The sequence below is a fragment of the Amphiura filiformis genome, chromosome 2 (assembly GCF_039555335.1).
Source record: "Amphiura filiformis chromosome 2, Afil_fr2py, whole genome shotgun sequence".
NCBI lineage: Eukaryota > Metazoa > Echinodermata > Ophiuroidea > Amphilepidida > Amphiuridae > Amphiura > Amphiura filiformis.
In genome coordinates this window covers 51,368,965-51,386,610 of record NC_092629.1, presented here as the reverse complement: position 1 = coordinate 51,386,610, position 17,646 = coordinate 51,368,965, and the positions used below count along the sequence as shown (strand labels likewise).

The window sequence follows — 17,646 nt, the reverse complement described above, 5'->3', positions numbered from 1 at the left end:
TTATTGTTTTCGTGTCCAAAATCTGCAAACAAAATCTGAAACTTATGATCAAATATGAATTTTGGGTTTTTTTTGTTTTTTATAAATAAAAAGACATAAAAAAAATTAATTTCTTGATTTTCAAAGAGGACAATGCTCACGATTTTACTAACGTGTGCGGCAGCTTTGAGACACAGGATTTAATTAAGATATGGCCTAATGCATGAATGTGAATTTGCCTAATGGTAATTAAGTTTGGGACTTTATGCAGTAACAAAAGCCAAAACCTGGGCTGGCATGTTCATTTTACACTCATGGTATGATAATTTGGTGTCTTAAGGGCTGTGCAGTAATTATTTGTCTCACTGGGGTGGCCAATTTAAAAGATACCCTAGATACATGAATGTCAACGTGCCAAAAATCTCTTGCACCCCTTATGGCTTGCCAACAATCGTCTGTCACATCACATACTGTTCTATACAAAAACAGACAAAAGTAATTCACATACAGAGCTATACAATACTGGTTTTAGTATTTACCTGAAACTTACTTATTGCTAAATTAATTTTCCTCAAAGGGTATTTTTATGAAGAAGACACTTGAAAGTTCGAATCTTTTGAGTAGCATGTGTAACATGGTTTTAAAATTATAGCTCTGTACTGTGTGTGTGAAACTATTTTGTTTAAAATGGTACTAAACTCTGTAAAGCTCTGTATGTGATTTCTCTCCTATTATTCTCTTCTCCCCAAACAGTACAAGCAGCTGGGTCATACCATTGAGCTAGGAGGGGTAGAGTGATCCTCATGCAGGAAGGGGATAGAGAGATATTCCCCTGTATAACCAAACCTGATACAATAGTGATGTATGCTGATCCTGAAGATAGTATGCAGGCTGCTACACAGGACACACAGGAATGGATAAGGGAAGTCATGATGCATCTCAAGAGGTAATTAAGGCTATTCCAGTTGAAATCCATACACCCCTTATGGAAGACATGACCTTAATCTCCCACACAGGGGGTGTAGATTTCAAATGGAGTCACCCCATATTTGTAACCCCATTTGAAATTTACTCTCTCTCTGTGTGGGAGATTAAAACAATGTCTTCCATACGGGGTGTATGGATTGCAACTGGAATAACCACCAAATTCAGGCCCTCATATCAATTACTGGGTACAATAGCACCAATCCAGCTTGAAATGTGTGGGGGGGGGGACAACTGGTCAAAATTGCTAAAAAGTGGTTGAAAAGAACAAAAAATGGGTCATTTTGCCAATAGGTGGAGGGGACACGTCCCCTGGGATTGACACCCATGCCCAGGTACTATTATTATATGAGGACCTGTGATGGGTTGCAATCACTTTTGAAAATTGTCAAAGCCGCCATGCATCAGCTATACTGCATCTCGTCTCAAGTTGAGAGTAACATCATGTGTGTATTTCGCATAGTACCAGTTTTTAATTGCACACACTAAACTAATCTGTTGGCGACGCAACTTTGTAAATGCACTGACCGCACTCTCAACTTGAGATGAGAAACAGTATAGGCCCAGCCTACTTCCATTCAAGGTTGGGCATCTTTGAATGGTGAGTCCTCAACCAAGTCTGGACCCCCAGCCCAACCTGCCATTATCGAGTCTCCACCGTAGCCCCCCACAAATTTTCGGCTGGTAGGGACATTTTTAGCTGGTCAAGTGCTGGGTGCCTGGGGGTCAGGGTTGCAAATGACAGGTGCATAGGCCTAAATACAGGGGACACTTGCATATTACTGCCATGCCTGCACAACTGATGCAGTCATTTTCTTGCATTTAATATCAACTAGGAGATTTTTAACCTAAATTTGCATTATGTGTACACTAATGATGTACAGCTTCAATATAATAGTTTGACAGATATCCCATAAAAGCTCTGATTTAATGTGCTAGCTTTGTTTCAGATCAGTGACTGCAGTTCCTATTGTAATGCTTGTCTTATTATCAAGCATGAGGTATACTAGTCATGTTCCTGTTGACTGTGACCTTGATTGTGTGCACTGGAAACAGTAGTTCAAACTGTTCAAGAAATTTGAGCATTTTATCACAATTAGTTTGTCCGTAGCATTCGTTTGAATGTTCCTTCGATACTGCTATACAAATACATGGGGGTCAACAAGCTTTTCTCATGTACAATCCAATGGTGACATCCAAATGAATGTTCTGCTGAGCATTGCGGACAAACTACTTCTGCTAAAAAGCTCAAATTTCTCGAGCAGATCAAACTTCGGAAGAAAATTTGTGCAAAATCTAGAAAAGCGCCCTCACGCTCAATTTTGACCCAAAATGGCAATTTTTAAGAAAACGTAATGTCCGATTTTCATGAAACTTTCAAAATTGGGTATCTTTAGCTCATTTACATATATTTAGACACCAAAATAGCAACACCATAGCAATATGCCAGAAAAGGAGTACTATGAAGGATTTTGTGCTGAGATAGGGCAAATGGAATTTAAAAAACTGTTTAGAAAATCAAACTAAATATCACCCATGTATATAGCCCACTGCTACTAATAAATAGAATAAAAGATAAATAGATAATGGTTCAATGTCACTTGTTAGCACAAACACTTTTCTTGTTTCATTTCATCAGACGTGGTCTACGACCAATCCCAGTCTCAGAGCTAGGCCTAGCGGTACTCTATGCCTCAACTCAGCTGCACTGTAACCCCAAAGTTGCTCAAGGTATGTGGATGAATGAAGCTGGCTATACAGCCTCATTTCATTTCAGCACCCAATATGTACATGTAAGACAGACTTAGGGGTGGTGCAATACTTATGTGTAGGGTACCCCAGACTGGTGAATTATAGGGGGGTCAAGCCTAGAAATAAGTGGGCGCTGGAAGCAAATTTGCTCTCGTAAAGCCACCAATTGCTCCTGGTCCTTGTAATACTCACGTACATGAACCACTAGGAGCAATTTTCTAAAATAAATTGCTCCTGCATGGTTCTAGTTTTGCACTTGATGTAGTATGTGCTGGTATGCTGTATTGTATTATGCAGAAAAGGATCTACTATTTGAAAATTACTTGTTTCTTCAGAAATTGCTCCTGGTTCTTGTAAAATCCCAGCGAACCAGGAGCAATGTTCAGAAAGAAATTGCTCCTGGTTACAGACTGTTTATTTTCAGGCTGGGGGATGGGTCAAAAGATTTTTTGGCAGGCCAAGAGGCGGAGACTATATTTGGCAGGGCTAAAGAGGGACGGGAGCAAGTGATTTTTGGCAGATGTTTTGGGCACCATTTCTATATAATGCTCTAAAAGGTGTAAGAAAATGTTATTAGGAACATGTTCAAATAATATGCAAAATTTCATGCCTGACACATATCTGACACATATTGCTCCTGATCGAGTATCTTTCTTCAAAATTTGCCTTTCCCCCATTCTACATACATGTATATCAAATGCACCAGTATGGAAAAACTTCTTCTGGAAAGAAAACTTTGCTTTATAGATCTTCAGTTGTATGGAACAAGCTTTTTTCTAACCTTTATATCAATTTTAATAAAATCAATACATGTACGTTTGGGTAAATTTAAAAATGCATTATTTTGGTCTGTAAAATTTTATGCAAAATATTTGAGCTTTTAACATTATTGCAATAAGTTTTTGGGATAAAAATGTATTATCCTGTTTAGCCAATGAAACCGCTAATCATAATCCTTTAGATGAGTGAAATTTTAATATTTGGCCAATTTTTGGAAATAAGTGCCAAAAATATGTGTTTTTCGGGTGTTTTTGTGTGCTGTGACAATAAAGCCCAAAGACTTGTACTAAGACTAATTTCAGTTTATGCAGTCTAATTTTTGGTAAAGACATGTTTCATTTTTATAACCAATCATTTAATTATAGTAACACAAAAAAGTGAGAATTAGAGGAAAATGTAGGCATATCTTCAAGATTTTGAATGCTTAGACTGATCCAATTTTTGTGACCTGATTGTCAGAAAACGTCCTAAAAATGCATATTTTTGGCTCTTTTTTCAAGAAATTAGTATAAAAAAGATAACTTTTTCTTTTATCTCCAGTTAGTACCATACAAAATGAGTAGGATTGAGCTTAAAAAATATTTTTTTAATCTCAAAAATTAGCACTACATTTTTCTGGAATGGGGAATAGTACTGTATAGCATGATATTTTCCAATATCAATTTTGTGTGATTTGAAATGTTCAGACCAGTTTTGTGTTTTTCTATTCTCGCGATTACAAGCAGTTACACATTAAAGCTTATGGGTATAAAACACAAAAATTAAAACCTGGCCAAAATGTCCGGCTATGCAATGTCTATTTCTGATTGTTTATTTCAGCCGGACTGAATCTGTTGAACGCACCGCCAACTCAAACCACAACACGACCACAAGTCTTAGTGTCAGATACACAAGCTAGCTGCTCCAAAAATGCTGCCGATGATAGAGGTCAAAGGTCAAGCGTACAGCAACCAAAGGTCAGCAGGTCATCGTCCTCTGAAGATGAAAGAAAGGGAGGGCAAGGTAGTAAGAAGAGGTATGTTATTTAACACAGAAAACTTTTTATTAAGTGTACTTCACATCTATTTAAGTGTATTTTATACCTGTTTGGATATATTTTGCACCCATTTAGGTGTACTTTACACCTATTTTGGGTGTATTACACACCTGTTTGGGTATATTTCACACCTATTTAGATGCATTTTACAATTTTGCACCTATTTGGGTGTATTTTAGCACCTATTTGGGTGTATTTTTGCACCTATTTGGGTGTATTTTTGCACCTATTTGGGTGTATTTAATACCTATTTGTGTGTATTTCACTCCTATTTGGGTATTTTACACACCTATTTCAAAATATGTTGATATGGTATAGAGGACAAGCAAAATTAAGTTTTACTTTTTTCTTAAATTGGGTTCATTTTAGCCGTAAGAGTTAAATTGGGCTATTCCGTTTGAAATCCATACACCCCCTGTGGAAGCCATGACCTTGATCTTCCACACAGGGAGTGTGAATTTCAAATGGGGTTAATTGAATAGGTGACTCCATTTATAATCTACACCCCTGGAAGATTAAGGTCATGCCTTCCATAGGGGGTGTATGGATTTCCACTAGAATGGCCCATTATGAAGTCTTCTCATGAATCACAGACTCTTGCTATAGAAAGGTTCGTGATGACTAGGTAAAAGGTCTGACCCAAGGTCGTATCCATAGCAACATCCATGTCCGCCACCTCGGCGTGCTCTTCTAAAACGACCATCTCACGTTGAAGATCATACGTTATGGTAATTCTGAAGAGCATACATTAACGGTGTGGTGAGCGCGGAAGAAGACGATTGAAGGCTAACGTGACTTCTTTCGTACGCCATACCAACATTACGGGGGGTGGGGAACCTGGCGAAAGTACCATTATATGGTAACGGTTCTATAGCTGTGGTGGTTATACATGGAGCTATGGGTGTGTCATGGGATAGGATAACAATGCACTGTCTGAAACCTTTCTTTGTACAGAACATCCATCCACATTGCAAGATGTCTGAACTTGAATCCATTTCATTCAAATTTTAATTTTTTTATTCTTTACCTAAAATGCTGAAATACTATTATTCTGTAATAATTGCTGGGAAAGGTTTTTGTCAAAAATTTTAAACTGAAGTAACAAGGTAAAGTGAAAGAATCCCCACTGGCTATTCCAGCTGTTTAACATGGAGTTCTGTTGGGGTTTTAAAGTCATAATTATGACATTATTTCAAAAGTGCTCTATAAATTTATTATACCTACTAACACAACAAATTTGGCTGATTCCAATAGGTGTAAGTTGGGACATGAGTAATTAATGCTACTAATATGCCAAAAAGTCAGGTGTGAAAAAAGTGAGATCGTACGTTATGGATTTAATTTGACATTGGAGTAAATATAATACTAGTTACCAATGTCAGACCCAAAAGTTTGTCAAATGTTATGAAAACTGGTCATTAGGCTTGCAGTTAAGTCAATAATTGAGTCTCAAGTCGAGTCATTCAGGTCACGGGTCTTGACACATTTATAATTTAAAAGTAAAACAGAAAACTTCAGTGCACAAAATAAACCAGCCAGGTGTAAAGGATAGGCAAATTAAAATTGGTTTGATTTTTCCTAAATTGAGCTCATAATATTCATCTGAAAAATGAATCCATGCAGTTTGATGCAGGAGTTGGGCCATTCCATTCAAAGTCCATACACCCCCTATGAAAGACATCACTTTGATCTTCCACAAATTTCAAATGGGGGTTACCTAACTCCATTTGAAATCTAAACCCCATGTGTGGGAGATCAAGGTCACATCTTCCATAAGGCGTGTATGGATTTCCACTAGAATTGGCCATTATAAAGTCTTCTCATCAATCACAGACTCTTGCTATAGAAAGGTTCATGATGACTAGGTAAAAGGTCTGACCCAAGGTCGTATCCATAGCAACATCCATGTCCGCCACCTCGGCGTGCTCTTCTAAAACGACCATCTCACGTTGAAGATCATACGTTATGGTAATCTGCAGAGCGTACATTAACGGTGTGGTGAGCGCGGAAGAAGACGATTGAAGGCTAACGTGACTTCTTTCATACGCCATACCAATATTATGGAGGGTGGGGAACCTGGCGAAAGTACCATCATATGGTAACGGTTTTATAGCTGTGGTGGTTATACATGGAGCTATGGGTGTGTCATGGGATAGGATAACAATGCACTGTCTGAAACCTTTGTACAGAGTATATAAGCACCTATGTCATAGGGTTTATGTTTTAACCCATGAGAACTACCTGCCGATTAGTCAAAAAGAAGTTTTCATTATCAATTGGACCAATCAGTAACATTGTTAGAATAATTTCACTATGCAAAAAAATTGGAGTGAATTATTTGCAAAGCTCCATTCTGATTGGTGATTAAAATGAAGATATCATGTAATTGACCAATCAGAGGCAATGTTAGATCGGCAGGTAGTGCTCAGGGGTTAACAACAACTTGAAACCATTTAATTTTAATTTGGAGACATTGGAGTAAATATAATGAAATGTCACATCTAAAGTTAGTCAAATGTATACAGACTATTGTTATCTTCAGCTCTTAAGGTGGTACTACACCCCCTTGATAAATTTGTGACTATTTTTGCATTTTTCTCATAAACTAATAAAACACTGGTAACAAAAGATATATGTATATTATAGGGGTAAGGAATCCAGTTACTACACTGAAATTTCAGTGACTGAAACAAGTAGTTATTGATTTAATGATCAAATATTAGTTTTCCCTCATTTTTGACTGTAACTCCACAACTGTTGTCTGTGCTGAAATAAAATTTCCAGTGCAGTAGTTGTATTCCTTGCCCCTATAATATACATATCTTACTTGTCACCAATGCGCTATATTTTTTGAGAAAAATGCAAAAATAGGCACAAAATTGGCCAGGGGTGTAGTACCACCTTAAGGGTACAGACAGACATCTCATTAATTATTGATATCCAGGTGAGCATTAACTTAATGCTGTGTCAATTGGCAAATTACTTTAGCAGAACAATGTGTTGTCTTTCAATTGCATTAGTTTGACTTGATAAGAAGTAAGTCCCCCTCATAACATTTCGCCGAAACATCGTAAGGTTACATTTTGTACCAATAAAACTAACTTAGAAATAATTTTATGACTGTTTACTAAGTGTGGTGTAAAAATGAAAGATAAGTCCATGGCTTGGTGGCTGAATGAGCCCACATGGTACAAAAATTAAACCTTACAATGTTATGATGAAATGATGAGAAGGGGACTTATTTCTTGTGATGTGTTTATATATACTGCAATCTTGAACCTATTGGAATGCTAAATGAACCAGGGCTTTTTGGCGAGGGGGAATGAAAGATTAAGGATGGAAAAAAAAGAAATAGAAGAGAAAGCTTTCTTTCTCGGGTGCCAGCCAAGCTTTCCGTGCCCATATGTGTGTTCGGATGATGACACAATCCCATGAAGTGGGATTTCTGCGCTTGCAGATGCTTTGTGCAGTGACGTTTGGTTCAGTTACGGTTACTAAAAGGACATTAAATTTATGAAAAAAAATTAACAGTTGTCTTCTCTTTTTGCTTTTCATCATTTGTGATAAACATCCCACATTCAGGATGAGACAGGATAGTGCTCCCCAGATGACCTCCAAGATGCCTAAACTGGAACCGCCTTCACCAGCAGCAGGACCAGCAAGACAGTCTTCCAAAACTGAGGTTGCAGAAACACCACAAAAATCATCTGAAAGCCTCCAATCGGGACCTAACATAAAGACTTCGCCGGAATTTTCCTTCGTTGGTACAACTGTATCTAAACAACCTCATTTGGTAAAAGAAGAAATTGTTAGTCCACCTGCCGAGAGGAACAATAATAAACAAGGAAAGGTCAAAGTAGGTCAAAGGTTAGAGGTGGGTCAAAGGTCAGAGGCGGTGGATGAAGAAGAACACATGGACATGGGTTCTGATCATGAGGAGGCAGGATCTGTGAAGGAAGAAGATGTATCTGTTGTTCATGAAGAGGAAAATGTTAGAAATGGCAACCAGAAGAAAACTAGGATGGCAACACTGGATTCACTGTGGGATGGAGAAGGTAATACACGGCCGAGGAGGAGAATGAAGGAAGATGTGAGGATAGAAGAGGAGGAGGTGAAGACTGATGCGGTTGCTGAGGAAGAGGACTCACAAAATTCAATGTGGAAGAAGAAAAGGAAGAGAAATGTCCTTGATCAGGTGAGTGATGAAAACAAAACAATGACTTACGGTATTGGCTCTTCCAGTTGAAATCCATATGTGACATGATCAATGGGAATGAGTCACATGTCGGCCCTGGTCGAAAATGAGTTTTACACATGTTTCTAAAGAGGACATTAAGAGCTTTCAGAAACTGAAAACCCCATGTTGATACAACTTTTCTTTGTGAAGTTACGTCAATTTATCAATCGCTGGAGACAATATAAAAGAAAAGAATTTTAACACTTTCTTTGGCAATATCTCAAAATCAATATTAGCGACATACGACTCATTTCCCTTGATCGTGTCACATATATGGATCACATGATATTTATCTCCCACACAGTCTCTCAGGGAGCGTGAATTTTAAATGGGATTAGCTGAAAGGGTGATGCCATTTGAAATCTAGATCCCCTGTGTTGGAGATTAAGATCATGTCTTCCATAGGGGGTGTATTAGGGTGCATCAAACGCCTCTCATGTCAATGTTATTTTTTGCTTGAGTGATTAAAGTGTGCCACTTATCAAGTTAAATAAGTGCTCCAAATTTAAATTCAAATGGAGGTCCGGAAATGGGTCCTCCGCGAGCTCAAAGTTTGAACGTTATTTGTAAGTATAACGGTAGAACTACAAATGAGGCAGCTATTTAGTTTTACGCACTTTTTGACATGTAAAATAAAGGCTGCCATATTGATTCTGCATTAAACAGTGTGTTTGTAACTAAAATGTGTCACCTTATACTTAACAAATCGGTATGGTTCAGGCTTTGGCAAGCCAAAGTTCTCTGATGAGAACATCACACAGACAACAGCTTTAGCTGATTTTGCAGGCAGAGATTCGTGGTTTACTATGAACATCTTATAGATTAACGACAAGTTCTTAACAGATGCTGTAGAGTAGACACATGGCCAGAGTCCCCAGCATATCTGTCTTCCCTAAGCAATGTCAAAGCCATCAATGTGGTTAATGACGCAGCAGAACGCGTGTGAAACTTAGTGCAGATTTCTTGGCTACAGCCCACAGTGAGAAACATTATCAGAATGTTTTGCAGGTGGTTGAACAAGATAGGAAAAAGAAACCCAATCTACGAAAGCGTCAACTGTATAGCTGCAACTGAACTTTATCTATACTAATAACTTCTAAAAGGAAAGTGACAGTTATGACTTGAAAGATTATGACAACATGATTATTATATTGCCCACTTTCTGATAGTAACAGGTGAATTAACGCAAATAAGAGAAATGTGTGATTTATTATGTATTTAAATACATGGGGCAGCTATTCATTTTAAGGCATGTCTAACCTGTGACATCATCCTAGCATGATTGTTATGATTTGTTAAGTATAAGGTGACACATTTTAGTTACAAACACACTGTTTAATGCAGAATCAATATGGCAGCCTTTATTTTACATGTCCAAAAGTGCGTAAAACAAAATAGCTGCCTCATTTGTAGTTCTACCGTTATACATACAAATAACGCTCAAACTTTGAGCTTATGGAGGACCCATTTCCCGACCTCCATTTGAATTTAAATTTGGAGCACTTATTTAACTTGATAAGTGGCACACTTTAATCACTCAAGCAAAAAATAACATTGACATGAGGGGCGTTTGATGCACCCTAGGGTGTATGGATTTCAACTGGAATAGCCCAATGCTCTTGCAATCTCGTCTGCCCTTTGCCTGGTATTCGGCCTGTTGCAAATCCATGCCTTTGTCTTTTTGGATCTGATCCTTGATATGGCCCTTCAGATGGCTTCCCATAATTGGGCTATTCCAATTGAAATCCATACACCCCTTATGGAAGACATGACCTTAATCTTCCACACAGGGAGTGTGAACAAATAGGGCTTACCTGAATGGGTGACTCCATTTGAAATCTACACCCCCTGTGTGGGAGATTAATAAGGTCATGTCTTCCATAGAGGGTGTATGGATTCCAACCTCATCTGCCCATTGCCTAGTATTCAGCCTGTTGCAAATCCATGCCTGTGTCTTTTGGGATCTGGTCCTTGGTTTACGTCAACTCTAAAATTTCAATGTTGTAAGTTAGCTTCTATACACTTTGCTGATGAGTGGCAAGTTGTGAGAAGCATCAGTAAATAACCATCAGATAAGGCCTGGATTTAAGCTTGAAAAAATAAAATCTACTACTCGTGAGTATAGGTAGGTTTCATTATCATTGAGATATAGGACTTTTTATTTTTTTCATAGAAGAGCAGGTCACAGGCAACTACTTGATTATATTTTTACATGTTCATACTACATACTCTGAAAATTTTAGAAAATTAGCACGGGTCATTTTGTTTAAATCACATAATTTCGTACCACATTAATCTTTTATATGTCTCTTGCAATTTGCCGACAATGACATAGATAAGACTAAATTTGCCAACGATCACATGGTTTTGACGACAACAGTCAATTATTTTTGCCGACAAAATTGTGTATTGAGGGGGTGTCACACACCCCCTATCACCCCCCCCTCTAGCGTCGCCCCAGGGTGAGGAAAGGCAATAGGAGTGAAGAACCTTGCATAACTTGTGCACAACGTGTTGACGCCGTGGGGATCAGAACCCAAAACCTCTAGTTAACTCACGATTAAAGTTCAAAATTGCATCAAGTTTACATCCAGCACAATTTCTTTCTATAATGGAATCGCATTTTGATATTGCAGATAGAGGCAGAGGAAGCCAGAGAGAGTCAATTATCTCAAGACCATGAGGAATCAGAGAGTAATGCACCATCTCATGACACTCCTGCTGGGTTTTTTACTGCAACCAAACCAACCAAGGTAGCTACGTTATATGCTTGTTTACATTTGGGTGTATTTCCTAAACGTTTGAGTGTATTCCTGAGACATTTGGGTGTATTCCTAATACATTTGGGTGTATTCCTGAGACATTTGGGTGTATTCCTAATACATTTGGGTGTATTCCTAAGACATTTGGGTGTATTCCTACATTTGGGTGTATACCTAAGACATTTGGGTGTATTCCTAATACATTTGGGTGTATTCCTAATAAATTTGGGTGTATTCCTTATACATTTAGGTGTATTCCTAATACATTTGGGTGTATTCCCAAGACATTTGAGTGTATTCGTAATACATTTTTTTTCTTACTGACATCAATCAAACAGGAGGAACATAAAACTGAACCAAAAGAAGAACCAGGTGCACCTAAAGCGCCACCTCCGCCCTACGCTGTTGTGTCTATTGAGGACTCTAGTCTTGTCATAAGACGACCAAAGCCAAGACCAGCAAATAACACTCCAGTTATCGGCAGAACCAACATCAAGAATTTCAAAAAGTTTAGGAAGGTATGTCTGTGTGAAATCACACTTTGATATTTTAAGTTTTATATTCCAAGTTTTTTTTTTATTTAATATATTCTACATCTATTCCCCAGAAGTGATGATGTAAAAGGATTAGCTACCATAGCAATAGGTGAAAACAATTTTTGAAATCTGCATTGAACCATAGATGTGAAAGATAGAAACTGGATCTTAATTCTATAGAATATTCATATCATTCTGATCTATCGCACCTGAAGATTAGTATCTTTGAAAATACAGGTATTGTATTCAATGTATGATTGCAGACACACAGGTGATGAGTGCAACCTGCGTGAAGTACATGGCGATATATTCAAAAAATTGTTTTAATCTATTGCTATCCCCCCTCCCGACACCTAAAATGGGGATGGAGAAGCGGCAAAATGGGGACAAAAGAAGCGGAGAAAAGAGAGAAAGAAGGGGACACACAGTTTATATGTCGACGTATTAACAAATAGCGATGTACACAGTTTATATGTCAATGATTCAATACTTCACCTGCACGCGATTTGTTTAGTCACCACTGGTCGGTGAACTCTGAGTAAAACCAGAGATCTCAGGCTTTAATATAGAAACTTAGATTTTACTCTAATTAAAGCACTTCAGGCTTAGTCTTTCACACAGTATTTTAGTACACCATTGGCCATTGCAATATCTTGCAAAAAGTAGAAATTCAACAAAAAATGAGGGTGTCGCTGTGGAGCAAATCACACATTATAGCTTTAATCATAATGTAACTTACAGCGGGGACAAGTTTTACATAATCTACTCTGTTTTCTTTTGACCCATAGGCTGGATATGCAAGTCAGACTGGAATGCCGCATATCATTGGTGGAAGGGACCTGGAAGAGCACAGTAATAGACCTAATGATGATATCGATGACATGATGTTTGGTGGCTTACAGGTGAGATTATGAATGAATGACATGAACATGGCAGACCTCTGCACCTTCTGGAGGTTCAGTCAGTTCAAATAGCTATTGCTATATATTCTGGTCTTCTTTTGGCTTCAAAGAACTTATTAGAGATGCCACTTTTCAGGTTTTAGCCTGAATTCAGGTGTTTTGTGAGTTCAAATTCCTGTGTTTTTATTTATTTTCAGCCCATTTTGGGGCTTTTTGGCTTGCATACACATGCTTTTTCACGTTTTTTGAGTGAAAGTGAGTGGTATCTCTGACTTTATTCAAATTTGAATTTCGCATCTACTGAAGCAGTAATCTTACCTGTCCAAGGAGCAATCTGCCAGTCCAAAATGATGGGTGGACGGATGGCTGGCTAAGACACTGGTCTTGCGCTCAATAAAAATGAAAAGAAATCTTTAAAAGAACTTACGATATCTTATCTAATAATGAAAAATTACTTCAACTTTAATTGTGAGTTATCAAATAAATCTTCAAAAAAGCATCAACTTCCAAAATTTGCCAAAAATGCCACCTATAATGGTCTTCCACTTTGCCCACAATATATGACAATTGCCTTAAGGGGGTACTACACCTTGCCAAATTTTGTGCCTATTTTTTGCATTTTTCTAAAAAATTATAGCGCATTGGTGACAAGTAAGATATGTATATTATAGGGGCAAGGACTACAACTACTGCACTGGAACTTTTATTTCAACACACACAACAGTTGTGGAGTTACAGTCAAAAAAGAGGGAAAACCAATATTTGATCAATATATCAATAACTACTTGCTGTGAGTTGCTGAATTTTCAGTGCAGTAGTATGTAGTCCTTGCCCTATATACATATCTTACTTGTAATCAATGCGCTATAGTTGTTGAGAAAAATGCAAAAATAGGCACAAAATTGGCCAGGGGTCTAACAGCATTTATGATTGGTTGATAACTTGAAATGCTCATTTCATAAACAGTTATGACTAGGCTTTAAACTATTTATGGTGAAACTTGCATTTGCAGACGTTCTTATTAATACCCTCCTTGATTGGTTCAAAATTGGACACAATATTCATTTTGGCCAATCGGCAGTATATAGTTCTTATGGGGTTAAATTTGTATTTTTTGTTTAATGTTAACTAGGCTGAACAGCGAAGGAATAGAGATGAAGAACAGGCAGACAGGTTATTTGCGGATGAACCTAGAGGGCGCAAGGGCAGGGGAAGATGAATTGATGGGTCAATGCATCGTCTTTATTGATTTAATGAATGCATAAATACCAGGTACGTTTGATTCAGATTTGCTCTGGGTGGTTGCACAAATACCGAAGAATTCCATCTACAAAGCATATATTTCTCTAAACGAGGTTGTTGTATTTTGACGAAAGAAAGGAAAGGCAAATACCCTCCACAAACACATTACACTAGATTGTTCTTATAATAATACATGTTTGTACAGCCGCCTATATCAGTAATATAGTTGTTTAAACTTCAAATAATGTTTTTGTGGAGAGTGTCTGCCTCTCGTCACTTTCGTCAAGAGGCATATATATATATTTTTGTAGACAAGGTTTTATGGTATTATTCTTTTATAGTTTGATCAGCTTGTAATCGGCAGAATTGTTAGGCTTTCACAACTATGCCCTAAAGTAGACCAACGTTAAGAGTGACATAGTTGACCTGTTTGGTATATATTATGCTTGTGTGTATGTTAACTGGAATAGCCCATTACTCACACACATCGCAAGTACACACTCCAGATTGAATTTTAATGGGTGGATCGTGAAACAATCCGGACATATACTATTTTGCCCTTCATGAGTGACACGCAAGCATGTCGGAATGCGAGCTGTATAGTGGGATATTTTTGCTGGGTTTATTTTTCACTATTTTAACAATTCTGGCCAGTTTAGTGGGTGTTTATAAATTCATGTTTCCAAATATATCCACATTAAGTAGGCCTACTATGTGTAACAAATATTCTTGCAGCGTTACAAATTTGCGGCTGCCTGTTCGTCCGTGAAAAGCGCAAAAAATTGAACCCCCACAAAAATTTCCAGCTGTACGGTACTCTTCTGGTCTAGTCTCTTTGATGGGTAACAAAACGGACTATTCCAGTTGAAATCCACCCCTTATGGAAAACATGATCTTCCACACAGTTGGCTGTGAATTTTATAAAGTCGCCCATTCAGAGTCGTCTGCTCCAAAGTGGGCTATTCCAGGTGAAATACACAAACCCTTATGGAAAACATGGCCTTAATCTTCCACACAGGTGTGTATATTTTAAATGGAGTCACCCATTCAGAGTTGTCTGCTCCAAAATAGGCTATTCCAGTTGAAATCCATACAACCCCTATGGAAAACATGACCATCTTCCATACAGGTGCAGGGTGTGCATTTCATATGGCTTAACCTCAGTGAGTGACTCCATTTAAAATCTACACCCCCTGTGTGGGAGATTAAGGTCATGTTTTCCATAGGGGGTGTATGGATTTCAACTGGAATAGCCCAATCACAGAGGAGTAAGATAAGACAGAGCGCGTACCACCAGTCAAAGTCTCCGCCTCATCCGATAATGAGGGCCGATTGTTCCATGAAATGCGACAGGCGAGACTGCTAGGCAATTACCGCGATTTTCACGGTCTGTCGCAGAATCGCTAAAGCACGCAAGCGCTCTATCGCGATATCGCTGAAGGCACGCATAGCGCTGGCGTGATTGTTAGACACGGCATGATCGAACAATCGGCCCTCATGAATATGCGAGAACTGGTAGCATACAATACACGGGGACTTTGACTGATGGTACGCGGTCTGTTTCTCTTTCGTCCATGAGCCCAATGCTCTTCATTGTGCATCCATGTTGAAGCCAAGACATGTGGTGTTTTTCTGAGAGCAGATAGTAACTGTGATGGCTGATTATAATGGTCACATGACACTATATGAGCATATATCTTGTTTGTATGAGAATCATCACTACATTGATTGATTGATTGATTGATTGATTGATTGATTGATTGATTGATTGATTGATTTGTTTGTATATTTAAGTTGTGTTTGTTTAATTAGTTACATGTTTTTATTTACGTACCTGTTACATAATGAAGACTATAAAGGTCACATGATCATGAAGACTACACATACATCTTAGCATACCGTAAAACCTCGTCTACAAGCATATATAGCGTTTTTGATGAAAGTTCAATTTTTTACATGAAACAAGTGTGAATATATCTAAAACCATAGATTGGTCTTACAAAAATACTTGTTTGTATGCTTGGATCTTTAATTTATTTGCTCAAACTCCATAAGGGCGCTTGGATTAATTTAGCTTTCATCAGAAGCACTCTATATGCTTATAGACGAGGTTTTACGGTATGCATATATCTTGCTTAGAATGTATGAGAATCACCACTACATTGATTGATTGATCATTGGTTTAGGCACCATAACCAAATTTATTCGATCTTTGGCAACCGTTGATGCTGCTTCGATGCTTGTGATTAATGAACCTTCAACTTATTATATTCCCAGAATCAGAATTCCTGTTAAATTTATATTGGTCGATATCATTACATGCACAGATTGATATACATGTATAAGCACAATTAACAATAATTGATTGATTTCATAAATATTAAGGGTCGCCAAGCGTCTATGGTCAATCGAAAGATAAAACTAATTTGGTTCTATTGCCTTAACAGTCCGAACGTCTTTTTATGGATCTCTCTGTTATCAGGCTGAGTGATTGTCTCGAAAACATGTTTTTATTACTTCAGCCCCTTAATTTGTTGCTTTGAAGTATTTAGAAGGACATACATGGCATGTATATATCTATGTTGCACTCATACCATGCAAGGTAATAAGCATGTTGCCTAAAGGGAGTCGACGATAAGTAAGAGGTGGGTCAGCAAACTAAAAAGCAAATAGCGCGAGTGCACACAAAAGAGAGTTTGCATGTAAGCACCGCCAAGTTAAGGGCGCAGGCATGGAACATTCCGATCTATGTGTTATTAATCTATGGTTACATTCAATACCATCTTTCAGTGTTATTATTTACCCCTTGAATTTGTTGTCCCAATTTTAGCACTTCAAACTAGCAGAGTTGCACATAATTCACTTGATCGGATTTTTCACTTCTCTGACAAATGCTGGGTCCCATCATGATTGGAGAAAAGAGGTTAGATTGTATATTCAAGTGGTTTGTTGTGACATACAATCATGTATTTTCATGTATTTAAACAAATGTACTCATAACATAAAATCATTGTTATTATTTGCCTTCCAGGTCTCAATGATCATCAAATGCTGAAGGCTAGGGTGAATGGCTACTTCAACCAACTTCCACTGAATGATGCAAAAAAACTCACATCATGTATTCACCTGTCTTCTCTGGCTGGCTCTAAGGCTACAAAGGCCTGTACAATGCCCACCTTAGTCATCTATAGGCAGATATGCCTTCCTCAAGCAGTAATTTAGATATACTTCAACAACTTCCATGAAAGAAACTCACAATTATGTATACACCTGTCTTCTCTGACTGACTCTAAAGGAGGCTACAATGCCCACCTAAAAAGTCCACCTATAGTCTGTACGCCTTCCTCAATTCAGTAATTAATTATAATTTTTTATTGTAACCTTAAATGTAATGATGATATTTATAATAAATATTATATTCAGAAAGGAAATGACC

The 17,646-nt window shown here is 37.8% G+C and overlaps 1 protein-coding gene across 1 annotated transcript in view; it reads left to right on the top strand.

Annotated features, from left to right (window-relative positions):
* LOC140146345 (uncharacterized) overlaps positions 1-17,397 on the top strand; it is a 28,541-nt gene extending 11,144 nt beyond the window's left edge. Inside the window, exons 2-10 of the mRNA XM_072168154.1 lie at positions 733-925; positions 2,603-2,694; positions 4,315-4,510; positions 8,114-8,726; positions 11,405-11,521; positions 11,869-12,048; positions 12,855-12,968; positions 14,101-14,240; positions 17,242-17,397. Of these exons, the coding sequence (XP_072024255.1) occupies positions 783-925; positions 2,603-2,694; positions 4,315-4,510; positions 8,114-8,726; positions 11,405-11,521; positions 11,869-12,048; positions 12,855-12,968; positions 14,101-14,187 (1,542 nt within the window). The 5' untranslated portion in view covers positions 733-782 and the 3' untranslated portion in view covers positions 14,188-14,240; positions 17,242-17,397. The remainder of the gene's footprint in view (positions 1-732; positions 926-2,602; positions 2,695-4,314; positions 4,511-8,113; positions 8,727-11,404; positions 11,522-11,868; positions 12,049-12,854; positions 12,969-14,100; positions 14,241-17,241) is intronic.
* The last annotated feature ends 249 nt before the right edge of the window (positions 17,398-17,646 follow it).